This window comes from Dinoponera quadriceps, unplaced genomic scaffold, assembly GCF_001313825.1.
Source record: "Dinoponera quadriceps isolate SergipeBrazil2010 unplaced genomic scaffold, ASM131382v1 scaffold1734, whole genome shotgun sequence".
Lineage (NCBI taxonomy): Eukaryota > Metazoa > Arthropoda > Insecta > Hymenoptera > Formicidae > Dinoponera > Dinoponera quadriceps.
In genome coordinates this window covers 1-17225 of record NW_014555787.1, presented here as the reverse complement: position 1 = coordinate 17225, position 17225 = coordinate 1, and the positions used below count along the sequence as shown (strand labels likewise).

The 17225-nt window shown below is 42.6% G+C and overlaps 2 protein-coding genes across 2 annotated transcripts; both read right to left on the bottom strand.

The window, feature by feature from the left end:
- Positions 1-4875: 4875 nt before the first annotated feature.
- LOC106745400 lies at positions 4876-8782 on the bottom strand. The gene is made up of 2 exons (XM_014620980.1): positions 8455-8782; positions 4876-7481 (listed from the first exon to the last, which is right to left on the bottom strand). The coding sequence occupies exons 1-2, from the start codon at positions 8497-8499 to the stop codon at positions 7227-7229; spliced, it is 300 nt and encodes a 99-aa protein (XP_014476466.1). The 5' UTR covers positions 8500-8782; the 3' UTR covers positions 4876-7226.
- A 6964-nt stretch (positions 8783-15746) lies between these two features.
- On the bottom strand, positions 15747-17219 carry LOC106745395. The gene has a single exon (XM_014620976.1). The coding sequence runs from the start codon at positions 17174-17176 to the stop codon at positions 16070-16072; it is 1107 nt and encodes a 368-aa protein (XP_014476462.1). The 5' UTR covers positions 17177-17219; the 3' UTR covers positions 15747-16069.
- Positions 17220-17225: the final 6 nt, after the last annotated feature.

Here is a 17225-nt window from a genome sequence, read left to right as displayed (position 1 = left end):
ATACACACACACACACACGAACTGTACATAACACGCACGTGTAAATAACAAGACGTGTACGTAATGTTATCGGGTAACTTCGTAATCTCCGCTTATGGATTCCGTTTCTCCCGCTCGCGCTTATCGAGCGATAAGCGATTGCGCGAACGCGCAAAGTCCGACTCGCGCGGACGGGGATAAAAGGAGCGAGAAGGAGGGAAACGGCCGTCGGGGAAACGCATTCGGAACATGCCATTACGCATTTCGATGTATACGTGTGAGAGAGGCTTGAGTATTTTTGCAATACGATTTTGTAATAAAACGATAACACGAGGATACAAATAGAATACGTATGTCGTATGTAATTCCTTTCCCCTCTTCATTCTCCTCCTGGGAAAGCTGGTCGATAACGCATTCCTGAGAATCGCAAAACTGATGGCAATTCACGCGAATAATAATCGCGTGGGATGAAGGAGAGAGAGACAGAAAGAGAAAGAGAGAGAAAGTAAAAAGAAAGAAATACATCACGTCTCGGATAAAGGCGCTCTAAGTTCTTATCAGATCGACTGACGTCGAGTACGGAACCGGAAACGCGGGTCCGCGTCGATGATGAATTCGCAAATTCGCTCTCTCTCTCTCTCCCCCATGTTTGCGCGATTCTGGGTCGCGGTTGCGACGATATGAGAGCGACCCGCCACTCTCTCGTAACGCTCGCGTACTTTTGCATCACGCGCGTAAACGAGCGGGCTTTTGTGCGTTTTACGCACCCTTGCCTCGCAAAAACCGACACAAATTTGCGAAGAGACGGGAGAGTCGCACGCGAATTTACACATTCGGGGAGGCGTATGCACGCTCACGCCGCGCTTTTTTCCCCTCTTTCTCATGCAAAACTCCCTCCGCCAAACGCGGAATATTCCCGGTCGCGTAGAACAAAGGGGATTTACGACCCCTACCCGCTCGCATTATATCCGCAAACCAGTTTCGCGAGTCGTTAGTTTACCGCGACACAGTTCGCGTAACGTCTTTTTTCTTCCCTTCTTCCCTCCCTCTCTCTCTCTCTCTTTTCTTGTTCTCTCTTAACGAATTGCGAGCGATTAGTCGCGGCTATTTTCGCTCGCGCGCGTACGCTCACTCACCGACGCACGGCACATCGGCGAAACCTAATTATTACCAATATTGCGTGGCCACGTGCGGCTCATTGTCCGTGCGTGCTCGTTATGCACGATTTTCTTTTCGAGTCGTACGCACGCCTAATTGCGAGGCTTGCGCCTACGTAACGCCATTCACCTCGCGACCTCCGCCGTCAAAACTCGACACCGCTCGCCGCGAATTGACGGCGGACGCTCAAGCCCCGCTCGAGCCCGGCGGTCATATCGCCGAAGTTGATATCGTTGATATCCTCCCCTGATATCTCAGAGAAGGAAGCGTGATTGATGAGCTCGTGGCGAGACGTTCGCGAGCCGAAGCAAATGGTTCACTCAGCGGATTAAATTGCATTCGGATTGGATTCTTTCTCGCGTGAATAGCTGCGCGCGATCGTATCGTCGTAATTAACGCGTAATCAAGAGACGTCGCTCGGCACACGAAAACTCTCGGCTGGATTTTCCTGGCGGAGACTCGTAGCTCCTACATCGAGAGAAAAAATGGCTGGAAAATATTTATTTGAATACAAATAATATAATTATTTTCAATCGATGTGTATATTTTTACATTGGGAAAATATTCTTTTCAAGTGAGAAGATATATATATTTTCTTAAATTTTTGCACCGAGAAAGAAATTATACACTTAGAAATATATCTTGGATATTTTTGATATTTATGAAGGAGAAAATAGTATTTTATGATTTGTTTTAATATATCCACTATTAAGTGGGGAATTCCACTATTAAGTGGAGAACTATAGAATTACACTTATAGAATATTTATAGAATCATTTATTGTGTTAACCACAAAAATAGTAATAACCATGTGTAAGGTTATTATCACTGATACTGTAACAGTTATTTTAAAAAATGGTCGATTATCATTCTTTTACTATAATGATTACAGTTATAAATACTAAAGATTTTTCTCTCGACGGTGTAGTTTTACACAAAAACAATTATTTGTTCTATTTAAATAAAAGTATTGAGATTTAAGTGAACACGTTATGAGTACCCGCTAAAAAAATATTTTTTATTTGCTAGATATTTTTTTCTTTCGGTGTAACGGGAAGATTCACAGCTGGATTTCCCCACCTTTGGAAAATCCCAAGATTAGCGAAGGCGAATCCTTCAAAGTGCCGCTTCAAATTGCACAAGGTTTCCGCCAGTCCGAAATCGATGCGGCAATTAATCCTGTATTAATCGGCATCAGGGGCTATCCTGAGGCAGCACACGAATTGTCGGGCAAACTCGCGAGAATCATTATTAAGTTATCCGTACCAACGAACAAACCATCGTTGTAGACACGGACTTCGCACGGCCCCTGCACGGCTCAGTCATTAGAACGCTATCGAGGAAACGACGTAGAATTACAGACAGCCAACTATAGTATTGGCCGTATTCCAACCCTCAATTGCACGATCCCGTGAATACAGGTTGCGCCGGAATGACCCGCGGTCGTCTGCACGCCGTAACGAGAAAATCGCGCGCAAATCGATACCATTACCAATTCAAACGAAGGACTCGCGCGTATATCTTACGACCGGTTATATTATAATACTTTCCCAACCGATGTATGTACGCATATGTGTGTATGTGCGCGCGCGCGCGCGCGCGTTACGTGTGCGTACATGTGCATATGTTCGTATGCGTGCGCTAGTACACATGTTGCACGATCAATGAAACAGTGATGACAGGGGTCATGGGAACACGGGGGTCGTCAATAAAACCATTTTATTCATGATACTCGCATCCGTTACAAAGTCACAGCCTTATCGACGCTTACGATAGAGTATCACACGCACTGTACACCTACGTACACATCTATATTTTTGTGTTTTATGTACATATAAATTCTGCATCTATACATCGTAAGTCATTAAAGCTCATCGTCGTCATCATCATCATTTTTCGTCTTTAATTCTCCTGTCTTTACAAGTCAACCCGTAGGAAGAATAAACACATCTTTGCTACTCTTTCGCGGAGACCGGATGCGATTGAGCAAAGGGTGCTGAAGAATGCAATCGGAAATAGAAGAGACTTCGGATGATCAGGCCGGTGCGATTTTATTGCGTAAGTGGCCCCGACAGCCGGCGACAACTCCGGACAGTCGCTAGAGTCAAAGTGAATCGACACGTGGAACACGCCCGTTCGCGAAACGACTTTCGAAGTCGACCACCTCGTGGCGCGTATGGCATTCCAGCCATAATTTTCCTCTTTTCACTGAAAGAAAAATAGTATCAAGACTCACATTCTAACACATATGTAAGCAAGAATATATGACAGTTTTATGTGAAGATAAAACTTACTCTTATACACGAAGAAATTCTATACATTATTCCACTAAAAATATCATATTCTTGTTATTAACAAAAATTGTTATGAATTGAGAGGAAAGAATATTAGATAAAAAGAGAATCGATATCTTCAAAACTGATGAACTTATAAGAGAGTAAGAATACTGCAAACGGTATCACGAACGTTACGCAATCCGTAGTCGCGATTTTGCCCTCGTATCTCCTGATTTTCCGTGGGGAAAATCTAGCTGTGAGTTTTCCTGCCATACTGAGAGAAAATATTTCAAAAATAAAAAATATCTTTCCGAAAGGTACTCTAATAATATATTTATTTAAATTTAAATTTTTTTTACTTAAATACAGAATAAACAAAACTTCACCGATATTAGTTATTAATTTAAAGATAACATTCTTTCTATCCAATATTTTTTCTCTCAACTCATGGAAATTATTCTTGAATAGCATAAATATATGAATATAATTTTACCGGAGGAAGAGAGAAAATAATACGAATATATGAATTATATTTTTTAATGGAATTATAAATAGAATTTCTTCGTGTAAAGATGCATCTTCATATAAGACTTTATATTCTTGCTTTTATATGAAAATGAGCCTTGAATTAATACTAATTTTTTTCTGTGTACCTACGATAAAGCTGACCAACCGTTTTTTCACAGCAGACCGAGGGCCACTTGTGTGTATCAGCTAACTAATCTCTAACAGGTGCATCTTGACCGCATGAAATATTGAACACCTAGGACGATTAGCGCAAAAGTGACGACAACATCTAGTTAAAAGGTCGGACCTCCTCACGCCGATAAGTGGCGAGGAAGTTCCTTCGTGTTCTACGCGTCATTTTACGAACACTTTCACGCTTCGATTCGCCGATATGTATACACGGCAAAAACAATTCCGTTGGCATAACTGAACTTTCCGTTGTCCGAGGACCAAACGAGAATTCGGTCGTAGGAACAGAAAAATTTCTGTGCGAAGTTTCTGCTCAGTCAATTGTCGCTCAATTGTCTTAACCGAGTTTTAATGCACTGAGAAAAAAATTTTAATATTTGTAACTATAGTCGTACAAGTGAAATAATTATAGTCAAGATAATCATTTTTTAAATAAGCATTAGCTTATTAAATTACTACTATTTTATTACTATTACTTCACACAAAAAATACATACTGCATTCAGGTAAATATTACTTGTTTCAAGCATTTTATAAGTTTATATGTCTGTAAGTATAAGTTCATCATAAACGTCAAATTCATTCAAAATATATTCTGAATTCTAATCAATTTAGTACTTCAAAAATAACAATTATTTCATTATTCCAATGAACCGAATTTAACTTCTCTTTATTTAAAGTTTGCAATATTTTTAAAAAGAGAATAAATTCTTTTTTTTGAGAATATAATAATGAATTTTTATAAATTTTGTGATGAATATATTTGAAGACTATTATTATAAAAAAAAAATAATCTTTATTGAAGCTAACCATTACCAAAAGAAAGAAAATGAACTGAGTAAAAATCGTTTTTCTCAGCAGTAGAATAAATACATTTCTCTATATCGACGATAATAATCTTACGTAATGTTGCAATTACTATTTTTTAGGTTAAAACCAGAAAAATACAATTGCTGCTAAAAATGACTGCAATTTTAACGGAACTTTTCTCTCGGTGTGTAGCTGAACGTTCACAAGAATATGTTCGCGGCAACAGAGATATATCATTCATCGTAATCGAGCTTTCATTTTTCGTCAACCGAATTTTGTCACTCCTATTCAGCTGCAGGAACTGTTTTCCTGTGTATACGTACGATTCGGCAGTTCTCGAACAAACACACATGCGAGTGCGCGCTCGGTGTTGAGTTCGAATCGAAAAAATAAATTTACTCATCTATAACAATATTCTCTCCCGTCATCTTTCGTCTTCCCCTTTCTTGTTTTTCCGTCTTACACTCGCTCTTTTATAACTTAACTTCCCCCGAATTTTTTTCCGGTGCGTTCGAAAACATCGATTAGAAATATAAATTATTCCGACAATAAAGAGAGGTCCCGCCGCGTGAAACGTGTACAAATTGAGTATAGCGAATCGAGAATGACTTATTGATCGTCTGTGATAGTTTATGACACGTCGGTAACTCGAATAACCTCGCGAAATGGTAAGATCCGAGTTATATCCAACACACGCTAATCATACGACGAATGGAAAAGTCCTATTATTTCGGACGTCGCGTTCTCTCATGAGAACGGACGTCGATAACGCTCTAGACGATATATATATATATATGTGTTTTGTGTATGTGTGTGTGTGTGTGTGTGTGTGTATATATATATATATATATATATTCTTTTTTCTCTTCTTTGTACTACATCATGTATTGCTATGCCCTATTTCGAAAGAGACGATGACGCGCGCGCGCAAAACGTCGTTTTGTTTCCTTTCGCGCGACGAAGCGAGGAAACAAGACCGTACACACACGGTCGACGCGACAAACGAAAAGTCACGGTCGTGCCCGTCGATCGCCGGTGCATCTAAAATCTAATGCAATAAATAAATAAGTCGTGATCGCATCTGAAGAAGAACCGAAAGCCGCGAGACTAATCGGCTAAATGAGATCGAAGTGAGTCGCGCGGGGAGTCGCTCGCGCGAGCGACTCGCCGCGCCGCAAACAAACGAACGATCCTGTGGAAGAGCAATTGGAAATAAATGATCGTCTCTTCGCCTCTCGACGTCGAACGATCGTCGTCGTCATCGAGCAGGCGAACGGTCACGGTACGATGACTGCGATGATCGCGAGGGGCGGCATGATCGGCGGCGGTTTCTCTCGCACGGAACAAAAAATTCGACTCGTCTAACGGAATTTCCGTGGATCCAAGGAATCAGACGAAGACTCGTTTGTAGGAACGGAAATATCTATCTCGCAGAATATTAGTACACTGAGAGAAAAGCTTTGGGTATTTAAGTTACTAGAATCGCGCGAGTGAAAGAATTATAGTCGGAAGAACCATTTTTCTACGCTGAGGGAACATTGCCGTTTTACACACCGAATTTGAACCTGGGGATTAGATCACGGGCGTAACTGGAGCACTTGCTTCCCCCTAAATTTTTGCAAAGAGAAACAAATTATGAAAATCATGAAAGACTAAAAATCTTTGAAGAAAACTATAATGTTTTTGCTTATACATGAGAATATATCTATCATTGATTTAGGACCAATTTTTTTCCACGTTAGTTTTCAAAAAAAATAAAGTTTCCAAAACGAGAAATATCTTAGATCTTGAATGGTGGCAAGCGCGCGAATATCCGGACGAGTGCCTTCGATCGCGGATAACAGAGACATCGTTCCCCGTCAGCGAGTTTCCACCTGGTCCCCTGGTTCATCGGTTGCGCGCGCGCGGTGAAATTCGCGTTCGCGTGAAGCCTGTCGTCGCGAAATACGATGTCTCGAAAAATAAGGGAGCGCGTGGACACGCACTTTTGCGTGGAACGGATTGCGGAGGGATCGTGATTAACCCTTAACCGGTAAGACGGTCCCCGTCGACCGATCTCTACCCCTATCCAAGGGTAGACACTCGTGTTTATTGCACTCACTCTGCACTCGCACAGCCAGGCCGCTGCGTTCCTTCTTGCGGCCGAATCCCCCGTCGAGGGTCCTTACGGTTCGAAGGAGAGGGACGGGCGGCTGCGCGTGTGTATCGTCAGTCAAGGGTTAAATCGTCGTTTCGATCATGAGCGCGTGATTCTCCCGGACTCCGGGTCGATCGCGGCGATCTCGATCGTGAGAAACGAACACGGACGTTAGATTATCATCTCGTTCTCCTTGTTCTCGTTCCTCTGGTTCTCCTCGTACTCGTCGCAGCAACAACAGCTCGACGTGCAGTCCTCCGAGTTCTCGGCCACGTACGTCATATACGTGTCGATGCTCTTGGCGTCCAAGGACGGTAAGGACCACGAGAGCGAAGTCGTCTCGAGGTCGGGGATGGCCGTGTGCCAGGAGCTGAGGTTGCGCGACCTCTTGGCCTTGCGACTCCTGGTGGACAGCTTCTTGATCGCCTGCGGAGCGAAGTATAACGTCCTGGTAGCGCGAGGAGAGGCTAGGAGGCGATACGGTGGACACGGAAGGTGACGAGAACTCTCACCTGCGAGTTCCCGCCGTTTCGTCAGCGCAATCCCGTCGCACACTTGCGTCGCGACCCGGGCACGCAAGAGGACATTGATCCGCGATAAATCGAGGCGTTCAAGCGCGTGTAAACGTCACGAGTCGAGGAACGATGCGCGGAGCGACCTCGCGAAAGTTCCTGAGCCGATATTTTAAATTCTACATTAAGTCTCCGAGCGGAGAAAACGGAAATAAATTCCCACTTGTAGCGTCAAAGGAAGACGATAAGCACTCCTCAAATGCTACAAATGGGAATTGGGGCCTCCGGAGTCTAAATTTTAGTTCCACGTTAAGTTTGCAAAACAGAGAAAACGGTAATAATTTGCTGTTTGTAGCATCAAAGGAGCACGATAGAAGCTTCGAAGACTCGATTTAGAACTAAACTAGACTTAATGTAGGACTAAAACTTCGACTCGGGTTCACGTGGGGCGTGAATGCGACAGAGGGGTGAGAAAAAATTAATAAAAAAGAAGGAAGAAAAAAGAGATTCGCAAGAGCGTGCGCGAAACACGTCCAATGATCGAATTTACCTGAGACGGGCGCATCGTTTCGGTCGGAAGAGAAACTCCCGGTTCTCACGGCCGGAAATTCCGTTTCTTTCGACCGAAATGAGCATTTGGCTCGTCTGTTTCGAATAAATTCAACCAAATTGTTTCTTCCGTACAGGATCCGCGAATTGGAATAACTTTCCAATCGAGCGAGCGAGATGTCGGGCCGACGTCCAGGTGACACCCGACGGAATTAGGTCGCCAACCATGGGCGAGCGAAATGCGTGCGTGCGTGCGTACGTTACAAGGGACGTCACACAATGACGTCGTCGTCGTCGACAACGACAGAGCGCACTGGGGAAAATCGTCGTCGGCTTACCCGCAGGATTCTGCGGCCGGACTTGCTCAGCAACTTCTTCAGCATCGCGGAGAGAGGCACACCGGGGTGGTTTCTATCCTCGTGGTTCGGCCCTTGTCGACGCCTCCTCCTCGTCCTCCGGGGCAGCAAACGAGATGAACAGAGATAGCGAGGGAGGGAGGGAGGGAGGGAGGGAGAGACCTCGACCGAGAGACCTCACCTGATTATTTCTCTATTACGCCGCGCGACTGTACACGCGCCGGATTGATTTTCGGCCGAGTGCGCGAACGCCTGTTACCCGCCCTGCGCCTACGTTCACCGGTGCACGCCAGCCAGATCGATGCGAACGTCACGGCGTTACGCGACGAAATACCGCTCTGGAACGGTGCGTCGTCCTATTTATAACCTCGGCGCGCGCTCTCTCTATGCCGGACCGGACTCCGCGGCGTCACGATCCATTCCCCCGAACGCGCGTCATACCCCTCCCCTCTGCCCTGTGTGTAAGGGGGTGGCAAGCCCCGCGGGACCGCACGAGGATATTATCGCGAGTGATCTATCTCTCTCTCTCTCTCTCTCGGGGAGAACTTCCGAGCGAATTTGCGGCTCCGGGCGATTGAACCTTCTCGTCGAGGAAGGAAGATGGTGAGGCAGGTGGGATGACTGGCTGGGCAGGTAGGTGGAGGTTAATGAGAGAGGCCGATAATTATGACCGCGACTCGCGGCGATAATCTCCACGACGAGAGAGGGCGGCTTTAATTATTCGACGGGCGAAACACGCTTAATCTGTCGAGAACGATATTCCGCGAGGAGAAAACGGCGAGCAAACTCGAGATTTCGCCCGTGAGAATCAGGAACGAGATGTCAACGAGAAAAAGGCGAAGGGGGCAGGGGATGGAAACCGTAATTGCACACCGCAAATGAGAAAACCGCAAACGAGTCCAGAGTCGACGGTTCCCGACAAGAGCGTCGCTGCTCGCGACGCCCGCCGATTAATCAATGTGTGACCTCGGTAACGAGGCTATGCACGCGCTTGCCGCGCGCGCGAGACGCACCGTGATCGAATAGAGCACTCGCGCGCTCAATGGCCCGTGGGGATTGCGCGTAAAGGACGAATTGAATTAATGCGTGCGAGCGCGCGGATGATGCATCGAGCGAGAATCGACGGGATCGGTCGCGAAACCGATCGCCGACCGACGAGAGTCGCCGATTACGCGGTTTCGACGGAGTCGTTCTGTCGAGGTGTTACCCCGGCGCTCGAATCAGGTTGTTTTATCGATGTTGTTAAATTTATCGCGCGAAGATACATCGTTCAGCATGTAATGATACACGAACTGAATAATTCTCTCGAATAAGCGTACGCGGTTAATTACTGTACCTTCCGCGCGTCATTACGCACTGAACAATACGTCCTCCCATGATAATTCAATAACGTCGCTGAAATAACCACGATTTGACTCTCGAAGGTCCGTCATGAAAAATAATCTGCCTATGCGCGCAAATAAGGAAAACCATCGCAATACTGTCCGAAGTGGAAGAAGAGAAAGGACAGGATTTAGGAAGAAAGTAACGCAAGATGCAAACGTGGAGGTATCAAAACATAGTCGAGAATGTATAAGTGATTTCGCTCATGGAAGACGCCGATCGTATCACTTTCCCTCTGTGTGTTTGCCGAAACGATCAAGAGAACCGACGGTGAAGCGTGAGGCGCGTACGCGTGCGTGCACGTGTATCCCGTATACTGACGACTGGCGAATGCGATACGCTGCCGATTTGTTATCAATTTTCTCGCATTCATTCGAGTATGTTAAATCCGATAGGAAAACATTTGTGAAATTATATAGCGAAATTTTGCGTAAAATTTGTGATGCTGCAATTATACGAGCATATTTAAGGAAATATAAAGTGATACTGATCTTTTGCAAAATATCCATAACTTTTTGCGAAATTAATTTCTAAATAATAATCTAAATAATGTTTCGGCAAAACAGCAGCGATACAGTGAATTATCTTAACGGAATATATATTTGTAAACAAAATTTGGAAAGAAATTGTCCAATATATAATTGGGAAAATATTTTAGCTGTTATGTTGACAAATGTTTAGAAATATAGTTGTGCGTGTTCTCTAAGGAATTAAATTGATACATATATATGCTCACAATTATTCTCAAGTTATAATTTAGAAATATTGCAATATGAAATATGTCAGTATTCATATTCAATATGTCAGCTTTAAATGAGAAACAAGCGGTTTTAAAACATGAATAAATAAAAAACAAATAAGTACAAAATTTATTTAAATATTTATGTGTTGTTCGCATAAATTTCTTTTTTTTTATTTGAATTGATGTAAATTTAAATAATTTAATAATTTAAATTTAAATATTTTCTTCGCAAACGCTGCAAATATTACGAAATATTATTACTGCATTGCATTGTGAAAAATATTACAAGTTGTAATTTTGTTTTTAAATATTAAAATAAAACAATACCTCAAAAAGTGATATCCTAAAAAATATCCCGAATTGGACTTGTCTAATTTTTGGCGAGTATCGTTTTGAAATTTTATTCAGACAGAACCGTTACGGCGAATCACGTTAGCACAATCATTGCAAAATTTTTCGCCATTGGAGAATACAATCGATATTGTCGTTGATGCGCGAGATAAATATAGGCGAACTACGATAGGATTTCATTTCGCAATTAGCGAATGACTGTACACAATGAACATTTAATATGAGATTAAATCTGCAGATTCAAATTTTCCGTCTCGCATTATTCACACGCGTAACATAAGGTCGCCTCGCAACGCCAGCGCGCTCGATTAATCAACAAATCGTGTTTCAACGAATTATTCTCCTCCATTATTCCCGCGAAATTCGATCGATTCCCGTGATCCGTCGGAGGTCGAAGGGCAAGTAAATCCCGAAGAGATATTTTCATCTCGCTTCTTTTTTTCCCCCTCTTTCTCGCAGCACACATGTGCGCATCGTGTGCGTGTGACGCGTGTGAGCGGAACCGTTCTCACGCGGCGGCACGCGCCACGCCGCTCGCCCGACGCACTATGCGCGCTGGGCCACGTGCCACCCCCGGGTGTCCCCACGAAAAACTCATAATTGTCATAACATTCGAGCACACCGTCGCCGAGCGTGGAAAGACCGTCGCTCCCCGGAATTGAATTCATAAGTGCACTCCGGTTCATCAATGCGGCTCCGACTACGCCGGCAAATCTCCCCGATTCTCTCCTTCTGCTCCCACGTATTGTCGCGAGATTGAAATTCTGCTCTGTCAGACTCTGTCTGAAAGTTTACGACATTAAAAAAAAAACGGAAAATAGACGAAGATAATCCGAAAACCGATCAGCGCTGGTTAGGAAGCTTCAACGTAAAATTTTGATTCTTGAATCCCTCGATAATTTCTCTTCTCACATAGTAAAATGTATTAAATTTAACACATCTCACATGTCCCAAACTATATTTTTGTTTTCAGACGTTGCCTGTCATTTTCTATTTACGGCGTTACTTATGGCGATAAGACGACACGGATCTAGATAGTGCGGTATTTTTAAATTACCGGGTTTAAAGTTCAATTAACAAACATGAATCAATGATGTTTGAACGGCTGAAGTTCACCGAGAGAAAATATCATCGCGAAACGATAGTCGACGATGGTGCATCAACATGGTTGAGGCAGGGGAATACGGGGCAAGATAAAGATCGCGGTGAAAAACGATATATAGAAATAACTACGCAACTACAGATTTGAACTTGCACGTATAAGAGGGAGAGAGGCGAGTCAACGTGCTTATTCGCAACGAATAATAGTAGAGGCTACACATGTTGCAAACTCGAATAAATTTACGAAAATCAATAAATGTGATGCAATTTTATTAATTGTTTGACACTGTGTCAGGTAACTTGTATTTGTAGTACGATACTAAATGTAGTAAGTAAGTCGCACATAATATGTTATATTTTATAATAAATTAGTCTTTTGATGAACATATAACGTTAAAAATTAATCAATGTTGATTATAGAAAAGTCTTAATAAATATCTCAATTCAGACTGTTTCGTTTTTATTAAATATTTATCTCTCAATGTCCCCGCCTTACCCCGCATTTCCCCACAATAAAATCGCAGAAATAACTCCTCGGTTTTTTCACGAAAAGTACGATATACGTCTGTCCACCCCTGTCCTCCCCCGTCCTCCTCCTAATACGTCAAATGCAAACGATCCGTATCATATCAAGCCGCAGCCGTCGGGACGAGAAGCGCGCGGGGCGCCTGGTGATCTGCGCGAATCCGCTTCGTGATTCATTCTACGCAATTATTGCTGTTCGCCTTCCGTAGTGCGCGCAAACTCCCAATCATTTTTGCGCCGCAAGCGAGGGGAAACAATTGCCGGCCGGTTCCGTCGGCGACCGGGTGGTAACGAGCGGCGCGTGGCGCAGTCGCGTGGCTACAAATGCGCGCTCAAACATCGCAGCTCGGTGAAAATAAGCCCGGCCTAATTGAGGCGGCCCTTCCATTAGAGATTAGACTTCAAACGGAGGGCCGACTTCCTACCGGCCGGCCGGTTGTCCTTCGGAGGACTATGCGCAATTAATTAACACGCAAGATCACGTTGCGTTGCGCGAGAGCAGTTTTCGGCTCTCACTGAACTCCCGATCAATATTTCGCGACGAATGTTAAAATTCCGCAGCCGGGGACAAACTTCCCAACGGTTTTTGTCATTGATCACAAGTAGAACAGGTTTTTAGTTTAAAACTCAAGACAGACTCGTGCTTTACTTGAAAACAAAAACTTAAGGCATAAAACATTGCCTTGAACTGAAATAAGTCAGCTATTCTGGCAAGGCCCTTACACTGCGCGCGCTCTCAGAAGTCAACAGGTCACGATAAATCTTGGTTATTAGCTGATCGTCACACAGAGTCGCGCGGCTTTGAAACGCTATTCTCGCGACGGTCCTCTTCTCACACCCGTCGTCACGGAATTGCGTGAGAGAGCCGATACGTAAACACACGACACACGCTCGTTTTCTCGTAAATATTTACCAAGTTCTAATGTCACGACGTAACACATTGAACGCGCGCGCGCGTACGCACTTCCTTGAAGGTAACATTTGAAACAACATGGAGTACAAAAGAATCTATTAACAATCGTTTGATATCACAGTTGAGAATTACAAAACAATCGTCTGACGCAATATTGCTGCAAACTTCGGTGTTGTTATATGGGAAGCAGCGATATACAACGTGGCTTTACGTTAAGGCCTTAGCAGAATGGGTGATTTATTAATTCAAGACGATGTTTTTTTATGTCTTAAGGCTCCTGACTACTCGCTACGAATTTGTCCTTGTTTAATGATGTCAGAAGTGAGAAAACGTATGCTGAGATTTCTTGTGTTATACTTTCAAATGAAAGGATACATCTGTAAAATGATCATTTGTGATATATTTGATATAGTGAAGTATATTTAAAATAGTACTAAATTGTTAATTATTGGAATTATGTCCTGAAATGCTTCATAATTATGGAATTATGAACTAACGGAAATTCTCATCGAAACGTGTATTACGCACTGGCTTCTTATACTTTAAAGGAGACTGTATCGTGCTGTAAGTAGTTAGTATGACGCTTATTTTCGGTTTTTTAGTATTAAAAATGCGAAACTTTTATTTTTACCAGAAATTGTAGAACTATAAAAGGTGCTGCTAGAACTACGGTTGCTTTTTTTTATCATTAAAATGTCGTACTAACTTCACAGACACAGACTTTTGTCCTAAATAACGCACAATAACTGTCTTGTGTTCGGAGATTTAAACTAAAACGTCGTTCTGTTTATAATAGACGACAATAGCCGCTGTATAATAAAAAGAGGTAAAAAAAAACGATAGAAAAACCTTTTAGACAAAGATTTAAAGCAAAGAACATTACAAGTCTTAAAATTATAAATCAGCCATTTTATCGAGGTCTTTAGCGTTCAGAAAGCGATATTTATAAGTTAGGAAGCGGTAATAACCTAATTATATTGCTTGTTATGACCATTACGCCGATATGTACACATAAAACAAAACGACAGTGACTGACGAAAATATCAATAAATTACGTCAATCGTGACGTCCAATACGGAGATAAAATATCGTGTCTCAAATTTGGCGTTTAACAAATGATATTCGCAATTCGTTCAATGTAATGTTATCCCTGTCCGTGTTTGCGTCAAACGGCGTAAATAATATTTCTGTCAAACGTCACGGCAGAAAAATAAGGAGTACTGTTTGTTCACGCAAAAAGATTATCATACAGAACCAACGATTAGAAGGTTATTAATATCAATGAAGATAACGGTAGATCTAAATATACCCTATAAGCGCGTAATATCCCTAGAATATTATATGAATATTATTCAATATTAAAATAATATTCCTATAATATTCTAAGAATGTTGTGTAATATTTTCTAATATTATAGGAATGTTCTATCAATGTTGTATGTCCACATCACAATATTCTTGGCATATTATAAAAAAGCGATCGTATGTACGGAAGTATCAGTACCGTGGGAAAAACTACGATTCGTGCGTCGCACGCATAGTGGACGCGCGCCAAGTGGGACACCACCGATGGGCAGACAATGAGCGAGAACGTAAATATTGGCCGCTGCGTACAAATTCCCGACTGTTTGTTTACACGAGGTGCTTATCACCGATTAAAGCCCATTAGAAAAATGAGACGCATATCCGCGAGCGCACTTAAGCGAGAGAGTGAGACACGTTTTACATGTGAGAAATATTTTACTCGGAATATAATAAGAACATGATATTACTTAATTACAGCTATGGGTATTTAAGAAATTTTTATTTATATTTATTTATTTATTAGAAAGAATACAAATATTAGAAAAGCGACTTATGATAGTACAATGAAAACTGAATTGGCTCTTACAATAATATCTGATTTGTAGCCGTGTGTACAATTACCAAAAATACGTATCATTCCGATGACAATTACCAAATATAATATCATTCTGATCTCTCGAGCAGCATAAATTGGTTGACCAACCATTGCCCAACGTTGCCCAAATGTTACTCTGTCTCTATTAACACTGTACATATATTTACTATCGCTATCTGCTCACGTATAATGATTATTTAATTATTATTTAGACTACGTGTATGTGTACGTACATTAGACTAGCATAACAATTAGATTTGAACGGTAAATATTCTCTTGAATGACTTTCATAACGATAAACCTTAGGCCAGAGATTCTCAAAGTGGAATCGCGAGACGATTTTTGGTGGATCGTGAAAAATTTTCGAATATTAAATTACACTTTATTACTTCACATAATTTTGCAAACTTAAGCCGGGTACAAACTTGTTGCGTATTCTCGTATCAACGCATCATAAAATGGTATAAATAATCAATTTACACTCCCTCCGCTTTTTCATATCTACCAAAAAGCTAGGTGAATCGTCGCGGATGTTTATCATTCTAAGAAAATAAGTTCACATAAGTTTAGGAAACCCTTAGGCTGTTTAGAACGTACAATAGTATTACAATTACACAAATAGAACAATCTTGTTCATACCACCTTATTCGTGCGATTTTAGCCTTACTCATGTAACTTTAATCCTATTCATCGAGTAAAGGCGTATGCAACTTTTCCGGATCGTAGGGGATGGTCTTCCGATTGCCGGGCAATAAAATGGGGATTACTTTAACGCGAAATTCGTAAGGCATGAAGTCGCGACAGAAATTATAGAAATCATTAGGAGTGTTGATGATCCTCAATCGAGCCATTTCCTTCATCAGGGCCTCCAGCTCGGCCTTGTAGTTGTCGTATTTTGCACACCGCGAGATAAAAGTGACAACCTTGTTTAGCTCCTCGACGAATTTCTCGGATCGTATTCTCGCGGACAATTTGTACTTGGGCTCCATCCGTTTCCACATGAACTTGTAGAAACGATCGGTGACCCACTGCTTCGGACGTGGGAGCCTTGGCGCTTTGTATACCTTCCCGTTCACTAGATACGCTTTATCCACCTTCTTCGCTGGTTCGACGGACAGTTTCTTCTTCTTCACAATCTTCTTCGAAACGATACCAGCGACCTTCGCGTTCGACCGCTTCTCACTGGTCTTGTCGGGATATATTTTTATCGCGGCTCTTCCGTGGCTCTTCATTGCCTCCACCTGATCTTGAATCTTCCGCATCTTCTCGGCGCCCTTGAAAATCTCCGACGGTACAAGGGACTGGTCGTACGATTTGGCCTGATTCTTGCCAATCGAAGGCTGCTTCGTTTTGAAGAAATCGTCTATCATTCTGTTGTTTGTGTTAGTCTTATTGTTAATATTCAACGATCTAAGGGGAGTGTTGCGTTGACTCTGAGACCTAGTCAAGCTCGATTGTCTACGCGAAATATCCTTAAAGTGAGTTTCGTTCGAAACCTGCGCGATCGACAATCTCGCCGAAGTCCGCCGAATTGTCCTATTACCCGTTTGATCTTTCGACAACTTTTGTGAATTCGTTTGCGCCGCCGGAGTTGCGTCTTGGTCATCAGCAGCCATCGCTTCATCCAATACTGTCGATTCATCGATTTTATCCGCATTCAACTTTTTGTCAGCAGAAATGTTCTTCGAATTCCTTACGAAACTTCTCGTCCGTGGAATGTTGCGCGTCTCTATTCCGGTATCCGAAATCATATTTGAGGAATGTCTGATTGACCGCCTAGGTAACGTCATGGCAACGTCATTATTTTGTTCTTGCTCACTATCATAATCATAATCGGGC

Coding starts and splice junctions, on each gene's coding strand:
- LOC106745395 (XM_014620976.1), bottom strand. CDS start 17,176: ATGACGTTACCTAGGCGGTCAATCAGACATTCCTCAAATATGATTTCG.
- LOC106745400 (XM_014620980.1), bottom strand. CDS start 8,499: ATGCTGAAGAAGTTGCTGAGCAAGTCCGGCCGCAGAATCCTGCGG. Junction 7,482..8,454: donor CCGGCCGCAGAATCCTGCGG/GTAAGCCGACGA, acceptor TTCGCTCCGCAG/GCGATCAAGAAGCTGTCCAC.